We start from the raw sequence: 18,094 nt of genomic DNA, 5'->3' as shown, positions 1-18,094 counted from the left end.
TACCCCTGAGCCTGCCTTTGGCTGTTCTCAGCCTTGGCAGTTAGGGATTGTTCAGTCCCGGGTTCAATACAGCCTGCGTCAAGAAACCTTTCCTGATCGCTTCACACCCCATAGACATTAATGACTCTGTGCTTCTGTCCCTCTTGGATGGAATTTCTGGGCCAATGTGTCTTCTCTTGGGGTTTGTGGGTAACAGTCAAAGAGTGTGTCTGGTCTTCACACATCATATTGCACACAACAGGGCTCAATAAAGGTTGAATGAATGCATGCCCACTCTGCTCAGGCCTTCCCTAGGGCATTTGGGAATGCAGAGAGGAGGGAGGAATTGGGACCCACCGCTGGGGGCCCAGAAACTCTAGAAGATGCCATCTAGGAAAAGACCCTTGTCAGAAGCATTTTGACCTGCTGTCTTTGCACACAGCAGTGAACTGAAGGATTTGCGTCTGGTGAGTGGAATTCCAAATTCATGCCCAATTCATTCTCAGAATATTAGGAGGCTAATGGCATGGCCAGTCTTGTTCTACAGAAGAGGAAGTCTAGGCAGCGACCTTTTTCCAGTAGCTCCTCCTGCATGGAACGAAAACCGTATTTTCCAAACTTTGCTGGCTGTGACCTATAGCAAGAAATACATCTGCATCTCTACCTCGTACACACATGCCCACTGACATGGGAAACAAAGATTCACAAAACGGGACTTAGCCTTTCTATGTGGGACACCCTTGAGTATTTTTTGTTCAATTCCATTTATAAAAATGTTGGGACCAGCAAGTTGATCTCACTGTTTTAACAGATCAGGTTCTCATAGTATAAAAACCATTAGGGTCATTGTCCAGGTTTTGGAGTCAGAGGGACCCAGGTTTGAATCCTGGTGTGGGCACCTAGAAGCTGTATGAATTTAGGCAAGTCATTCCCACTCTATCACAGAAGTCTGAGTTTCATTTGTAAAGTGGGCATGTCATAGAGCCTGCTTCAAGGGGTGACTGTGAGGATTAAATGGGATAGTACAGCTGAAGCTCCTGGTACAGAGTGAGTGCTCAGTGAGTGTGAGTTTGATGCAGTTGTGAAGACTGTGGTTGGTATTGCCCTGGCACCACTTGGCAGGGCCAGCAGAATGAGCGTGGGACTCACACTTCCTGGGGAATGGTGGTCAGGAAAGACTTCCTGGAAGAGGAGGTACTGAGACAGGGCAGCAGGATGACGGGGTCCCTCTACTAATCCCGCAGTGAGCAGGAACCCTGTGTGAGCATCCCATGCCAGAAAAGGCACTCCTCCTTCCATGAAGGGCAGATTTGTTCCCAAGGATTTTTGGCTGGGTCCTAGAGCCGACCACATTAGATGCCTTTGCCCTCCACATTTAGGTGTCTCATCCACCTGGAATTGATTTTCATGGCTCGTGTAAAGATCCAATCTCTTTTTTTCCCCCAGTTTCTGAATGGATAACCAGTTACCCCCTCCCTGTTTATTAAAGAGTCCATCCTTTCCCGCTGATTTGTACACCACCTCCTTCATATATCACAGTTCCATATGTGCATGGATCAGGGTCTGACTGGATTCTGTTTCATTGGGCTATTTATCTCCCCCTGTGCCAATACCACCCTGTCCTAATTACTGTAGCTCTCTAGTGATTCCTGATGCCTGGTAAGCCTGTCCCCCAGCCTTGTTCTTCTCCCTTAGAAAGACCTGGGCTTGCTTTGGGCCTGTGCTCTTCTCTACATGTTTCAGAACCAGCTTTCAATGGATGAGGGCTGAAGAGCCCTGGGGAACTCTGGACAAGCTGTCCTCAGCATGAGTCATCTAACGCCTGGGTCTGCAGCACCTGCCGGACTCACTGCTACCATCACCCCCAGTTGGCACCTTAGCTGCCCAGGAAGTACTCTCTGATTTGAAGGGAAAGACCTCAGGAATGTGCCTGAGTCTGAGCCCCTCCTGCCTGCCACTTGCCCAGTGGCTTCTTTGGTTTCCCTCCCAGTGGCTCAGTCCTCGTCATCTTACCCAGGGTGCCTACAGCTCCTGCCAGAAGACTGCTTGCTTCCGTGTCCCTGCTTGACAAGGACATAACCCTGGACCAACAGGGGCGTGTCCTCCATCAGCAATGCCAGGGTCCTGGAGGAAACTCCCCGCATCAAATCTTCACATGCACAAACAAATTTGTTGGCTTAAGTGTTTGCAAATTCCCTCCTTCCCTCCCTCCCTCTCTTCCTTCCTCCCTTCCTCCCTTCCTTCTTTTTCTTTCTTTCTTTTTTGACAGAGTCTTGCTCTGTCACCCAGGCTGGAGTACGGTGGCATGATCACGGCTCACTGCAGCCTTGATCTCCTGGGCTCAGTCAATCTTCCCACCTCAGTCTCCCGAGTAGCTGGGACTACAGGTAAATGCCACCACACCTGGCTAATTTTTGTATTTTTTGTAGAGACAGGGTTTCACCGTATTTCCCAAAGTGATCTTGAACTCCTGGGCTCAAGCGATGTGTCCGCTTTGGCCTCCCAAAGTGCTGGGATTAGAGGTGTGAGCCACTGCGCCCAGCCGCATATATTTTCTTTACCTGAAAACAGGCCCTGGGGTAGGTGGGGAGGAAGAGACTTGTCACTCATGCTTATAATTTAGTCTATTCTTCAGTTGGAAGATCCAGGTTGCCACCTTTGCTGCCTTCTCTAGAGACCATTCTGACAATGGCTTGGATGACAAGGAAATGACTCATTGCAAACTCTGATTTTTGTGAAATGGCTTAAAGAAAGCAGCATGACTCATGGGCCAGATGCACATGGTTGGTGTGCACTTGTTAAATCTGATGTACGCACCCCGTGGTTTTCAGCATACAGGTGTTACCTGCTTCCAGAATTCAAAAACACTTGCCAAATGGTGGTTCAGTTGGTTTGACATATTGGATTAGGATGGGAATTCATGGTGACCCACCCCAACTGGTATTCTACCCTGTTGATGGTGGGTAAAGCCCTCCTCCCTCGAGCCTCAGTTTATTCATCTGTGAAATGAGGATTTGGACCGGATGATCTCCCAGGTTCCTTGTAACCTTGTTTCTGTGATTCTACTTTTGTGGTTTAAGAGCACAGATATCAGAAACCATTCTTTCCATTCTCTCGGTAAGAAGACGCTTATTTCTGCCTTGCTTTTGGTTGCTGACCCTCCATCCCTGCATGGAGGAGCATGGGGTCTCTGGCCCACTGGAGCTGGGTGAGGTCAGCCTGCAGGCCGGAGGGAGCTAAGTCTGGATTCCTGTGAAGTTGCACTGAGTCCTGCCTACCTCCTCTCCTGGGAAGAACTGTTGATTCTGAACAGCTGTCTCATTCCACCAAGCTGACTCTGCCCTTTCAACACTGGGGGCATTCATGAGCCCCCGTGGGCCTTGGCACAGGCATGGATTAACCCGGCTTGGTGGCTGAGCTCAGAACCTGGAGTTGGCATTTGACTAGGGTACTGTGGAGTCTTGGTGCTGAGACATCTCTGTTTCTTCTTTCAGACCACAGAATATTCAGCCATGGCCTCGCTGGCTGGTGGGCTGGATGACATGAAGGCCAACCTGGCCAGCCCCACCCCTGCTGACATCGGGAGCAGCGTGCCAGGCCCACAGTCCTACCCCATTGTGACAGGTGAGGGCACCTGGGGAGTGGGGGGTGGGGGGGAAAGAAGAGAGAGACAGAGGAGTGTGTGGTGGGAAGAGTGGCTTCTTGGTGCGTTTGAATGTGATTGGCCATTTTTGTTTTAATGAGGGTGCGAGGTCTGGGAACAGGTCGGGTGCTGGGACCGGGGTTGCAGCTGTGAAGAGACATGGCTGGATATGGTTCCAATGAAGCCGGGGAGAACAAGTGCTAGATGGACTGTGGGCTGGAGGGGGCTGGGAGGGCAGGAAAGCTCCTGCCAGAGGGGCCCCCGTGGTGGGGCTGAGTGTTCAGAGACCTGGGGTTTATTGCTTTCATGAGAAAGGCTGCCCTGGTGAGCACCAGCTTCAAGGAGGAATGGGATTCCTTGCAGGTCACTGTTGGTATCTCAGATTTCCAGGCAGAGGCTGAGTCAAGAAGGGCAGGCGGCTTAGGCAGGAAGCTGCTTCGCAGATGCAAAGTAGCTGCCCTCTGGAAGGCCCAGGGCCAGACTCCTTAGCTGTCTGTGTAGGGATGAGGCGTCTGGGTCCTGGAGACACACTGTTGAGTGTGATTGTGCCATTTCCTAGCTGTGCAGTCTTGGGTGAGTCATGTACGCGTCTGGGCTGTGGCTTTAAGCTGCACAGTGGAACTAGTGCTAGCACCTAGCCCGGGGGCTGCTGTGAGAATGAATTGGGTTCGTACGTGGAAGGTGCTTGGACTCTTGTCTGGCACACGATAAGCACCCAATATGTGTAGCTGTTAGGATCCTCTCAGAACCCTCTCCCTGTGGCAGGTCACCATGGGGCTTGCTGGCTTGCTGCTGCAGAAGGGCTGGATGCGAGGGCTGGGATGGGCAGACCCCTGGCCCAGCTGTGCTGGGATAATGTGGAGCCGACTCCATACAGACAGATTCAGCTGCCAGCTCTTGGCTGTCCTTTCGGATACTGCACAAATAGACAGGGGGCTGGCGGGCCACACTTGGGCCAGAGCCGTGGGTCCAGTCTGAGGTAGCAGAAGGCCTGTGTGGGCTGGTAGGCAGGGCACAGTGAATAGTGACAGTGACACGGGACTCAGAGACATGCAAGTAGACTGTGGGTGCTTCCGGGAAGCTGGGTTAGACTCGGGTTAGAACAGTGGACGGGATCACTTAGGCCAAAGCAGCAAAGCAGGGAGGGCCCAGCTCCAAGACCTGGGCTGATGGGTCAGCATTGGGGCTCAGGCGGAAGCAGCGGGGTCTTATTTGTGGCTCTGAGCGCTACGTGAGGACCAGCCAGGTGGCAAGAGTGACTTTGACCTGAGATGGGGCAAGAGCTGGGGCATCCTATGGTGTGTGCATGTGCCTCTTAAGGTGGAAAATAATCCTGTAAGAATTGGGGCTGTGGTTGCCTTTCTGAGAATCTTGTCTACAGAAGTGGTCAAGTGGTGATCAGCTGGCCAAAGGGCCAATCTAGCCCATAGACATGTTTAGTTGGGTCTAGATAGAGCTTTTTAAAAATTGAAGTCAACATTTAGAAAATAAAACTCTGGACTTCGGGATTCCCTTGAAAATCTGGAAAATCTGGCCCTACTGGGTTATATTCCCATGTGGTCATGGGTATTGGGGTTCAGTAGCAGTAGCTGCTGCTCCCTGAAGATAGGTCCCTATGGACCCCACTCAGTTGCTTCTTCATGTATCGTACAAGACTGGCAAGGAATTTGAGTGGAACTGATCTAGAAGATTGGTGCTGAGCACCAGCTCAGTGGCTTAGCTGACCTGGGGTCTGCAGGAGAAGGCTTTTTGGGTAGGCCCAGACAGCAAGCCTGGGCATGGATTGGGTTTTAAAGTAAACCTTTGACCAACGACCTGTTTATACTTTGATTTATTCATTTTAAAATCTCATTATAGAGCAGAAAAAAATGTAAATATCCAGGCCAAAGTCAAAATTATGCTTGACTAAAAAATATTAGAAGTATTCTAATTATCAATATAATCATTAGCTTTCTTATAAGTAAACAATTAAATAAATAATAGTTAGCTAGAAAACATAATAAAAGAGCCCAGTGCAGTGGCTTATGCCTATAATTCCAGCACTTTGGGAGACTGAGGCAGGTGGATTGCTTGAGGTCAGGAGTTCAAGATCAGCCTGACCAACATGGCAAAACCCTGTCCCTACAAAAAATATAAAAATTAGCCGGGTGTGGTGGTACAGGCCTGTAGTCCTAGCTCCTCTGGAGGCTTGAGGCACAAGAATCACTTGAACCTGGGAAGTGGATGTTGTGGTGAGCTGAGATCACGCCACTGCATTCCAGCCTAGGTGATGCATTGAGACTCTGTCTCAAAAAGATAAATACATGAAAGAGAAGAGAGCTCTCTCTCTCTCTCTTTCTCTCTCTCTCTGTCTCTCATCTGATAGAATTATTTTGAATTAATAGATTACTTAGGAGGAGTTGGCATTTTATATTATTTAATCTTTTATCCAGGAATAAACTACATCTCTCCATTTATTTTATTATGATGCTTAGGGGAGTTTAAAGTTAGCTTTATTCCTAGGTATTCTCTCTCTCTCTCTTTGTAGATATATACATATATATGTATTATACATATATCTATAGAGATATACATATATATGTATATATATAAATAAAACTAACTTCTCTCTCTCTCTCTCTCCTCTCTCTCTCTTTCTCCCTTGAATACATATGAATAAACCTAACTTCAGAACTCCCCTAAGGGTCACAATAAAATAAACAGAGAGATGTAGTTTATTCCTGGATAAAAGCCTAAATATTATAAAATGCCAACTCCTCCTAGGTAATCTATTAATTCAAAATAATTCCTATCACAATTTCAACAGATTTCTTTTGACTTTATCAAAATGATGCTAAATAATACATAAATTAACACTCAGTGATAGCTAGAAAAATTTTAACATAGAGAAATGAGTAAGTCTTAGCATATTTAAAAATAGCAGTTAAAGCTACAATAACTAAAACTGTCTGTTACTGAAACTGAAGTGAACAGACAAAGGGAGCAGCATAGAGAATTCAGAAATAGGTCTAATTATACATGGGCATATACAAATGCAGCATTTGAAATCAGTAGAAAAAAGATTAATCATTCAGTTTATGGTGTTGAGACAGTTGGGCCTGTTGGGTAACTACATCACAATATTAAAATAAAATTCAGGTTGAACACAATATAAAAAATGAAGTCATAATAAACCAGAAAAAAAACTCAATCTCACTCTTGGAATGCAACAGTGCGATCATGGCTCACTGCAGCCTCAACCCCCTGGGCCTAGTGATCCTCCCACTTTAGCCTTCCAAGCAACTAGGACCACAGGCATGCTAATTTTTTTTTATTATTATTATTTTTGTAGAGACAAGGTTTCCCTATGTTGCCCAGGCTGGTTTTCAACTCTTGGGCTCAAGTGATCTTCTCGTCTTGACCTCCCAAAGTGCTGGGATTACAGAATTAAGCAACTGTGCCTGGTCTGGAAAATTTTTGTAATTTTAGAGTGGGAAAAATCTTTTAAATTATATTTCAAATACAAAATACAAAAAAATAAATTTAAGTATTAAAATTTAAATCCTTTGTATGTATATGGAAGAACATCCAAAAGACAAAGACAAAGAACAAAATGAAAAAATAAGTGCAGAACATGGATGACAAAAAGCTAATTTCCTCAATATACAAAGAGCTTTTAAAAATGAATAAGAAAAAAAAAATCCTAATTTTTTTTCTACCGAATTTTTTTTAATTTTTGTCCAACCTGAACATCTTTTCATTGGGAAAAAATGCAAATGCCCAACAGTATATGAAAACATGTTCACCCAAATCATAATTTTAAAACTGTAATAACAATCATGAGACACTTAAAAACATTATCTTAACAAAGATTAAAGTTCAGTGTTGGAGATGAAATATATCTTCTCGCACACTGTTATAAGAACATAGATTGATGCAATCTCTTTTGGAGGGAAGCTTGGCAATATCTATCACTTTTTTTAGAGCTATATGTACTGGAATGGGATTTACCAAAATTTTAAATGCGTATGTTTACTTGCTGGACTCAGAACTTTTATATGCACTTTTAGAAATTTATCTCACAGGTATATTCATGTAGATGCACAATTATTGCTAATGGTAAATAAATACAAACAATGCAATGTCTATCAATAGGAGCTGGTTAAATAAATTACGTCTCTTTCACACAATAAAATACTATGCAGCCACTAAAAGGAATTAAATAGAACTATCTGTACTGATGTAAATAAGTGTCTAAGATGTACTTTTAAGTAAATACTAAGTAACAGCCCTCAGGTAAGCAGAAGCCTCCACAAATTTTCAAAACCCCCTGGAGGTGCAGTTACTGACCCCACTGAGACTGTTAAACACCTTGAAGGCGTGTCTCCAGGAGCTGTTATAGGGGGGCACTGTGGCTCTGTTCTACCACATGGCATTCATCTATTTCATTTATATAAACAAGGCAAGTGTTTACTTTGTATGAAAAAATATAAAGGATGGACACACAGATGCACACACAGACACAGACACACACACACACACATCAGAGGCTTTTATGTGAAGATCCAGTGGGACAGCTTGGCACCCTTTCCTCTGCTTTTTGGCGCATGATGATGCTGTGGTAGGGATGCATTGCAGACGAGCCCTCCATCCAGTTCCACCCAGCATCCCCTTGGGATAGCAAATATTCACAGTGCCCCTTTACTCTCCTGAAATTACGTTCATGAAGAATGTAGGTCTGCCTTCACATCTAATTTCAAATAAAATCAAAACAATGCCCTATGAGGTAAATGAGATGAAAGCAAAATTATGTATAATTAAATAGTATGTACTTTGATCTGTAAATACTCTATATGTTTCAACTGCAAGACATAATGAGGGAGTTCAGGGCTTTCCCCATGCACAGAATCACGGTGACTGCAACAGCCCCAGACATAGACTTACGCACAGGTGTGGACTAGGGATTGATACTGACTCATCCAGCAAGCATGATTTTACAAATAGGTGAGGAACCCTTGGCTAAGTTCCAAGTAAAACAAAGTACAAGCTTTGCTCCATTTACACAGTAGTTGCATTCCTAGAAAATTCAGGGTATATTAAGACCACGGAAATGGCAAGTTCACATTTATATGTAAATGAAGTTCAGTTCTAGATTCAAATTCTTATAAACAGATTTCTCACCTACCTGCATGTTTGACAGGACATGAGAATTGTGCAGGATGGAGAGAAAATGCTTCGCTGCTTGGGACTGTCCCGCTGCAAGGCAGTAACACCCCTCAGGCAGGCAGAAGCCCCCACAAATTTTCAAAACACCCTCTGGAGGTGCAGTTCCCGACCCCACCGAAAACTGTTAAACACCTTGAAGTAATGCCCCCAGAAGCGGTTGAGGTGGGGGCTCTCTTTCACCACATGGCATTCATCTAACTCCACCCGTGTTAGTGCTGACTGTGTGGAGCTCTTCAAGGGACAATCAGAGCCTTCTGGCCCCACCTCTCTCCTTTTCTCTCCCTGCAAAGCCCAGAGCGCTATAGGTACCCAGCTGGGTGGTGACCCTCTACCTCGGGTCTAGGGGACAGGTGGCTTCTGTGCTGCTCTCTCTCAGCCCTCACACTCTGGGCTGCTCAGGGAAGAGCTCATTAGTTAAGGAGATATATGCTGCGTTACGTATTAAGTTAAACACCTGCTCTACCAGCTAGGGCCACAGTTTCGAAACTGCTAACCATTTGCAAACTGGTGACATGGCCAGCCTGTTACTGTACTGTCAGCAGTTTGGGCCTGTCCTGATTGGAACTAATTATCTGCAGGTGTGTCCTTGAGTCACAGGCCTACTGATGGGGCAGACACTGTCCCTACCTGCCAGAGAGTACAGCGGGTAGGGCACCAGGCTCCCCACTTCTGCTCACCTCTCTCTTGGCGAAGGACCTGGCAGCCTTGCCCCCAGCTGGGTCCACCTAACCTTTTGCCTGAAGAGAACCAAGGAGTGGGGCCAGACTGTGTCTTGCTGGCCTCTTTCCCTGAGGACCATCTCTTTGTATCAGCAAGTTGGCCTGTCTGGAGGCGACAGAGAGAGGCCTCCTGTTGACCAACAAGTGTGGGAAACACTAGCCTGGTAGGTGACTCAGGCCCTGGGGACTGAGGTTCCCCCTGGGCACTGCCCCTTTTTAGTAGCAGAAATACCCACAAAGACAGACAGAATGGCTGTCAAGTCCCTGGGTCCACCTGCTCTGATTTGCGGCATCCCTTGGGTTCAAGGTTTGGGGCCTCAATACCCAAAACTTGGTGGCCCAAGAAAGCGCACCCTCTTCTGGCTTTTAACCTGAGCAAGAGCCAAGGGCTGAGGGAAAGAGCACTGGAGCAGGAGTCGGAGGGGCAGGTTTCTGTCTGGACTTTGCACCTGACTCTCTGGGCACGTTGATCATCCTCTTCTCTCCAAGCTCATTTTCCTATCTACGAAATGAGGGTGGCAATTTCTGCCCCTGCCTCTCTTGGCTGTTTCAAGGATAAAATGAGCCAGTGGCAGGAGGGGGATTAAGAGCCACGGAAGGGGCATCTGAGTGCATGTGGGCAGTTATGGAGAAGGAGGCTTGGAGGGGTTCAGGACCCAGCGTTGGCGAGTCCCAGCCTTCCTCAGAGCAGACGTTCTGACCCTACCCGGGCAGGGTGGGAGGATCCTGTGGTCCCACTCCTCACCTCAGCTGGGGAGACCGAGGACAAGAGAGGGAAGCCATCTACTCAAGCCACACTCAGTGAGTGAGAGCTGGAGCCCCCGATCTAGCTCCCCAGAGCCTTGGCTTCCACAGCCTGCTGCCATTATATGATGAAATGGCATTTTTAAAATCCCAGTTCAAATTTCCTGCAGGCATCTCTTTTAGTGTGCAGTTGAGAATGTCAGCAAGGAAGCCAGACTGCTGGAGCTGGAAACCCACTTCACTGTGTTCTAGTTGGGTGATCTCGGGCAAGTTACTGACCTCTGGGCCCAAGTTCCCCATCTGTAAAATGGGGCAGCGCTAGTTTTCTCACAGCTTCTGGCAAGGATTATATGAGTGGTCTTTGCGGAGTGCTTGGCACATGGTAAACACCCCAGCAATGGAGTTATTACCATGTGTCTGGGCTCATGGTAATAAGGGACCAGAGTCCCTTATCTCTGCCCTGGGGGAGTAAGACGAAGAGAGCTGCCCAGCGACAGCTCTCCACATGGAGATGCTCTCAGAGGGAGCCTGATCCTGCAGAAATCCACAGAAGGTGGTGGAGTCTTGGAGACCCTCGTCAGGACGTCTGGCTGAGGGGCAGGGGTGCGGAGCTCCGAATGTGTTAAAGAGTCTCTTTTCCACTGTGTAGAGTCCCAGTGTTTGTCATCAGGAGAGTGATATCTACTGTGCATTTGGGGTTTAAGGAAACAGTAAGCACTGCATGGTGCTGCTTTTGGCCCATGAACCCTCGGACTCCAGACCTGGGCGGTCTCAGGGGCCGGGGAGCTGCATGGTGGAGACCCTCTGCTGGGCTTAGTGGCTTTGGGGTTTTCCTCCTAGGAAATATGTTCTGCCTCCTCTGTCACACTCCCCTCTGGCAGAGTGCCAGGCAGCTCTGAACAGCCATTTGTTCCTATTTCCAAGGGCCGTGCCTCCTTTGACCCATTTTTTATGAGCCTTTTTGAGGCTCATCAGATGCAACTTAATACCTCTTCCCTCAGAGTGAAATCATAATGAATAATGAAAGCAAAATACAAGAAACACCTTATGTATCCAGGGTGCTGTGAAAAATTACAAGAGCTACAATGCAGCATGATGCCCTGCAAACTGAGTGTCGGCCACAGAGCCGTCCTCGGGATCCCTAGGAGATGCCGGGCTATCCAAGTTGCCCTGTGGGCCAGGCACAGGGATCATACCTGTAATCTCAGCACTTTGGGAGGTCAAGGCGGGGGGATCACCTGAGCCCAGGAGTTTGAGAGCAGCCTGTGCAATATAGGAAGACTTCCCCAACTCAAAAAAAAAAAAAGGAAGTTGTTTTGTGCGTTGGAAAGGAGATAGTATCAGCAGTTAGAGCTTATTGGGCTCTTGCTCTGTGCCAGGCTGGGACTGCCATGGTGCCCCTCGTGGACAGTCCCTGCCCTCACTGGGCTTACCTGTGGGGCAGAGCCAGGCAATTTACAGTAAACACAGGATAGGTTTGCAATGTAATTTTACCATGGCAGTGCTCTGAAGAAAATAAGTGGGAGAAAGGAGAGAGACTCAGGGAGTGGTGTCCAGTGGTGGTGGGGTCTCTGTAAAATGGTGGCATTTGATCTGAGATCTAAATGTTGAGAAGCTTTGCGGAGAGCTCGGGGAAAGGCATTCTGGCAGAAATTATAGCTTCAGCCTTTTAAATATACAAATGAATGAATGAATAACATGGGTAACCTAAAGGATGGGGCTGGTTTCTCCATTCTTTCTCTGCTGCCAGCTAGGCTCAGCCCATAAATCAGGCCTTGGAGGCTCGTGGAGTTAGAGGAAACTGTAGTCAGGCAGCCTGACTCTTCACGCAGCCCAGGGTCAGTTCCACATCAGGGCTTGGTCACCTCTGGTATTGGGGACTTCACTTCCCCAAAGGTGAAGTCTCTTCCAGCCGTACTTACCCGAAGCTGTTCTCAGTTGAAGTGATTTCCTTTCCCGCTGTCAGGCCAGAAGCTCAGGTGTCTACAAAGTCCAGGCAGGCATCCATGCTATGAACCCACAGACCAGGCACTGCCCAACACGTCCCTCAGCCTGGTGTGTGCTTCCACGGTCCAGCCCAAAGGTGGCTTGATTTGCATAGTATTTTTTAAACTTAAAAAAATTAGACCTCACTTACTCATGACAGAAGGTAACACTTGCATGTAAAAAAGGAAAAAAAATTAGAGCTAACATTTTAAAAACCAGAGGAAATCAACCCAAATGTCCATCGTGGGGGACTTGTTACACACAGAATAGCTCATCCACACAATGGAGTGGAAAAGAACAAGGAGGCTCCTTACATCCTCAAAGGGGATGTAAATAATGTATCTTTGAGATACATTATTTGTGCAAAAAGCAAGGTACAGTACAGTATATACAGCATCCTGCCTTTGTGTAAAAAAGGGACAATGGAATGCATATTTGTGTTTGTGAGAGTTAAAGAAACTCTGGAAGGGTACTCAGCACTTAACCATGTTTAGGCAGAGGGGGTGGGGAGAGCACATTTTACTGAGTGCCGTTTACATTTTAATTTTTTGAACTTATCAATGTATCAGCTATCAAAAAGTTAAATTTAAAAGTGCCTTAAAAATCAGGAGATTTAACATAAAGAATTAAAATGTTGGCCAGGCACCGCAGCTCACACCTGTAATCCTAGGCTGAGGTGGTGGATTACTTGAAGAGTTCAAGACAGCCTGAGCAACATGGTGAAACCCCATCTCTACAAAAAACTATAAAAATTAGCTGGATGTGGTGGTGCACACCTATAGTCCCAGCTACTTGGGAGGCTGAGGCAGGAGGATCATGTGATCCTGGGGGGGGAGGTCAAGGCTGCAGCGAGCCATGATTGTGCCACTGCACTCCAGCCTGGGTGAAGAAGCAAGACCCTGTATCCAAAAGAAGAGAGAGAAAGAGAGAGAAAGAGAGAGAGAGAGAGAGAGAGAGAGAGAGAGAGAGAGAGAGAGAAAGAGAATTAAAATGTCTAGTTTCTCTTGGAAAAAAAACAGAAGACTTGGTCACCTTGGGTCTACATTCCCATGTGGCCACACTTGAGGAAAGCTGAGAAGTGGTTGCCCCTGTAGCTGAAGCAGCAGGGTTCTGCTCACCCCAGGCCCCACCTCGCAGCTTCACCCACTTACCTTACCTGCTGGCCCCTGTGCGCACTGGGTTTTCAACCCTGTTCTAACTCCATCACCCTGTCTTTCCTGTGTCCTCTTCCCCTTATTCCTGCCCAACAGAAACCCCTCTGTTAAGCCAGGAAGGGCAGCCCACAGGCTCTCCAGCTGGCCTTACCTGTGCCTGACCTCAGGCCTCTGCTCAGGTCGTTCTGCCTGCCTGGGATGGCTTTCCTCAGCATCAGCTCAGTGTGCAAACCACCTACTGGGAAGGGCCTGGTGCAGCCAGTGCAAAGTTCTCAAGAATGTGCAGCAACACAGCATTTCATCCCAGCATAGTGATACCACACCCTCTCCAGACTCAATGCTGTGGGCCCTTTGCAGAAGCAGTAGCCTGTGTCAGGGCACCACACCCCAGGCAGAACCACTAACTGGCTACGGCATGAAAACTCCATATCCAAGATTGGACTCTCCCCAGAGGTACAGAGCTATTTGTATTCCAGAACAATTTGGAGTGAATTCTATTGAGATTTAAAGTATTTGTTTTTTTCACTGGTAAATAGACTCACAATTATAGATCTTGGATTCCTAGAAACCTAGAATTTTGGAGTCTTAGAGTTTGGAAGGCTACTCAGAGGTTCAGAGATGTGAGAGGTCTGATCATGTTAAAGCCAAAATGAAACTCCAGCATCTTTGTAAAAGATTAAATTCATGTAAAAGAAAAATATGGTTTGCTTTCAGGTTAGCACAGTGTGCCCAAGAAATATTTGTTGAATAAAATGAAGTAATATTTGCATAAAGTGGAGCATCAATTAAAAAAATAATTTCAGTAGCAAGTACTCCAGTTGCTTCTGACCTTATATTTTATAGGATAAGAAATAAACGAAGCTGGATGGCTCTCTGGTGATGCTCTCATAGATTTTTTACACTTGCGAGTGACTTGGGAGCTCACCCTTCCAAAGAGCCTTCAAGCAGTTCTCTGGCCTTCAGCCTCCAGCCCACCCTGTTGAGATCCATCTTCCTAACATAGCGATTTCATTCGCTTGTTCTTGTGGTTAGAGCTCTCCACTGCCTTGTCATTGTCTGGAGGAGGAAGGGAGCAAAGGATAGCACCCGGGCAATCTGCAGGGCTTTTGCCATTCATTGCCCATTCACTCACCTCTCCATCAAAACTGAACTCCTCCTTCATGGCAGACCTCAGCCTAGCCTAGGCCTTGAGGGTTTTAGAGTTCCTGCACAGTCTGATGGGAGAGGCAAACATGGATTCATGTACAAGGCAAAACAAAACAGAAAGGAAAGAGAAAGAAAAATACCATGGGAGAAGCCAAGTGCTTTTGACGGCATGAAGGAAGGAACAGGTGCTTCTCCTTGCAGGGTCTGGGGAAGGTTTTACGGAGGAAGCAACGTCTAAGCCGCTCCAGGGAAGCCATCCACTCTTGGCTTCTCTGCTCTGAAGTTTGGTTTAATCTCTCACCATTCTCTTTAAAAAAACAAAACAAAACTCTGTTTTTTGAAGCAGGGTCTTACCCTATGGCCCAGACTGGAGTGTAGCGGTGTGATCACGGCTCACTGCAGCCTTGATCTCCCAGCCTCGAGGGATCCTCCCACCTCAGCCTTTCAGGTAGCTGAAGCTACAGGCACATACCACTATGCTGGCTAATTTTTGTATTTTTTGTAGAGACAGAGGTTCGCCATGTTGCCCAGGCTGGTCTCAAATTCCTGGGCTTGAGCAATCCTCCCACCTCAACCTCAAGGAAACCTCAATCCTCCCACTTCAAGGAAAAAGTGAATAATTCCTTTTTAATTGCAAAGTGATACATGCTCCCTGTAAGATAAATTCAAATGGCACAGATGTACATACGGAAGTCTGTCCCTGCGTCTCCTCCGTCTATTCCTAAGCCATTCTGTAGATGTCGTGAGAGTTGACAACTTGGTATGTGTTCTTCCAGAACCTTCACTGTGCATGAAGAAACATGTCAGGATGTATACATACAGTTTATTTCCTATAAATGGATGCATAGTCTCTGCATTGTTGTTTAATTTTTAAGGTTATTAATGTCTTAAGGACACCCTAGCTGTCAGTAGGTAAAGAGCTTCCACCCTTCCACCCTGTCTAATGAACTGGATGAACCATCATGGACTTTTCTCTGACGGTGTGGCTGACCAGCCCTGATCCTCAGGGCTAGCGGGTGAATCTCTCTCAGTATTTGATACATGGAGCTGCAGACAGAGGTGAACAGACCCAAGAAAGGGAGAGGGCAGGGCACCTTGGTATCCACAGGAGGCCCAGGGCTGTTGGCATAGAGACAGCTGACTTGGGGCCTGGCAGCGGCCTCCCCTGTGCTCAGCGGGGAGGGGGACTGCCAGAAGGACAAGGGGAAGCCACGGGGAGGAAGCTTTAGTTTAGTGAGAAGCAGCACTTCTGAGCAGTTTGAGCCCTCTGAAAGCTGCATCGGCTGCCTCAGGAGATAATAACAATGATAGCTAATGTTTAATAATAAGCATTTGTTACGTACTTTGGTTCATTTGATCTTTTACTCTTCGAAACACAGACACTATTTTTGTCCCAAGTAACAGTTAAAGAAACCTCATGAGTTCACATAGCTAGTGTGTGACGGCATGGTTTTCTCACAACTCCTCTGCTGTCCTGCTTCCCTCAGACTTCTTTCCCGCTCACCAGGAGCACAGTGGGGCTAGCACACATCGGGGTCTGGGACGCTGCTCAAGCTGTGCAGTCCTGTGTACAGATGCTGGGTCAGACTGCCTGGCTTTGAATCTCAGCTCTACCACTTATGGCTTGGTAACCTCAGTTTCTCAACATGTGTGTGTACGCGCATGCACGCACATCTCAGTCTCCTCATCTATAAAATGGGGATAGAACTCGCTACGTAGATAAAGTGAATTGGTAATTTGCAAAGCGCTAAAGCCCTGCCTGGGCTTGTTAAGTGTGGCTTTGAAAATCTGGAGCTCAGGAAAACAACCTGAGTCAGAGAGTCAGACTTAGTGCTTCCCCCCAGAGCGGCTGGTGGGAGAGCTTGTGGGGGATGAGATCTGTCTATATCTGTCCAGCATGGAGCAGGCCTGACGGCCACCTGCCTTAAATGTTCCATTGACCCGCTGCGGTTTCCCGTTGCCGCCGTTAACAAACTACCCCAATCCCAGGGGCTAAAACAATGCAAATTTACTATCATAAAGTTCTGGGGGTCAGTGTTAGGCTGCATTCCATCTGGAAGCCCTGGGATAAAATTCGTTTTCTTGCCTTCTCCAGCTTCTAGAGGACACGGGAATTCCTTGGCTCATGGCCCCTTCCTCCATCTTCAAAGCCGGCAGAGTAGCATCGTCTCTCCTCCTTGGCCTCCTCTTCTGCTGTCGCATCTTCTCTCTGTGACTCTCACCTCCCTGCTCCATTTCTAAGGACCTTGTGGTTACATTGGGCCCACCTGGATGATCCAGACATTCTCCACATCGCAAAGACCTTAATTTAATCACATCTGCAAAGTCCCTTTTTGCCATGTAAGGTCACATAGTCACAGGTTCTGGGGCTTAGGATGTAGACATTTTGGGGATAGATTATTCTTCTGTCTACCGCATCTCCAGGGCCAAATAGAAAGGCCTCCTTGAGCACCCTGCGTCCCACACTTCCCCTGGTTGACCCATCGTCTGTGAGGGTCAGATGGGCACCTCTTTTGCTCTGTTTCTGCCTGTTCTTCCCCCACTCTCTCTGTGAGCACTGGCTGGTTCTCACTCTGTCTCCTCCATCTGCCTCAATGTCGAGACAAGTTGCGCCCTCGCCAGGTACCCAGAGTGAAGAGGCTTTGGAATATTGGTGCTAGCTAAACCCTAGATATTGCCAAGTGCAGCTCCATCACTGAACAGATGGGGATGCTGAGGACTGAGAACTCAAGTTCTTCCAAAGTCAGACACCTCTGGAATCCATATCCCTTGACTCCTATTCCAGTGCTCTTTCCTCCATGTGGAACTCAGCCTTTGTCCCTGCAGAATGGGACTCTTTTTTTCCCCTCTCCTGTCCTCATTTCTCAGCTTGGTTGATCCACTGCCCTCTATCTGCCCATCTATGAAGCTGCCCAGTGGAACCCTTTATCCAAGCCCATCTTTTTGCCATCTTTCAACTCAGCCGTGCGGAGTCCCTGACTCCTTGCCTTTGCTCCTGCTGGTTCCTGTACTTCAGATCTTCTGTCATTTGCCCAGAGGTGGCAGCAGTCTGCTGTGAAAGGGAGAGTGGGGCCTGACTTGGAGTCAGGGTCACAGATCTTCATCCCAACTCTGCCATAACTCCTGGTAACTTTGAGAATTCCCTTCCCCTCTCTGAACCTCAGTTTTCCCATCTGCCCAGTGGGAATGATAAATCCTGGCTCATTCTTACTTGCAGGACTATGGTGAAGGGCACATGAAAGAGAGTGTGTGGCAATGGCCCAGAAGGTGTCAGGGGCTGGGTCCTTTCTTGTGAGCTCACGGAGAGCCGGCCACCTTGACTGTGCCAGGGGTCCTGCCTCCCTGGCAGGAAGGTGAAGATGAGCTGGTCCAGGGCTTTGCCTGCAAAAAGGATATCGCAACACTGCTGAGGGATTTAAGAACCAGCAGACCTGACAATCCCTGCTTATGTGTCTTCAGTACATGTCTCCTTGGAGCAGTTCCAAGTGCTGCCTCCTTCAGGAAGCCCTCCGCAATTA

The 18,094-nt window shown here is 47.4% G+C and overlaps 1 protein-coding gene across 3 annotated transcripts in view; it reads left to right on the top strand.

Annotated features, from left to right (window-relative positions):
* Nucleotides 1–18,094, top strand: part of PAX5 (paired box 5) — a 192,756-nt gene that overhangs the window by 101,338 nt on the left and 73,324 nt on the right. For all 3 annotated transcript variants that reach the window (XM_003940050.4, XM_074395049.1, XM_074395050.1), the window contains one exon: nt 3,474–3,603. In XM_003940050.4, the coding sequence (XP_003940099.1) occupies nt 3,474–3,603 (130 nt within the window). The remainder of the gene's footprint in view (nt 1–3,473; nt 3,604–18,094) is intronic.

The sequence above is a fragment of the Saimiri boliviensis genome, chromosome 2, assembly GCF_048565385.1.
Source record: "Saimiri boliviensis isolate mSaiBol1 chromosome 2, mSaiBol1.pri, whole genome shotgun sequence".
In the NCBI taxonomy this organism is placed as follows: Eukaryota; Metazoa; Chordata; class Mammalia; order Primates; family Cebidae; genus Saimiri; species Saimiri boliviensis.
The sequence above is the reverse complement of the archived record's forward strand: the minus strand, read 5'-3'. Positions and strand labels throughout refer to the sequence as shown.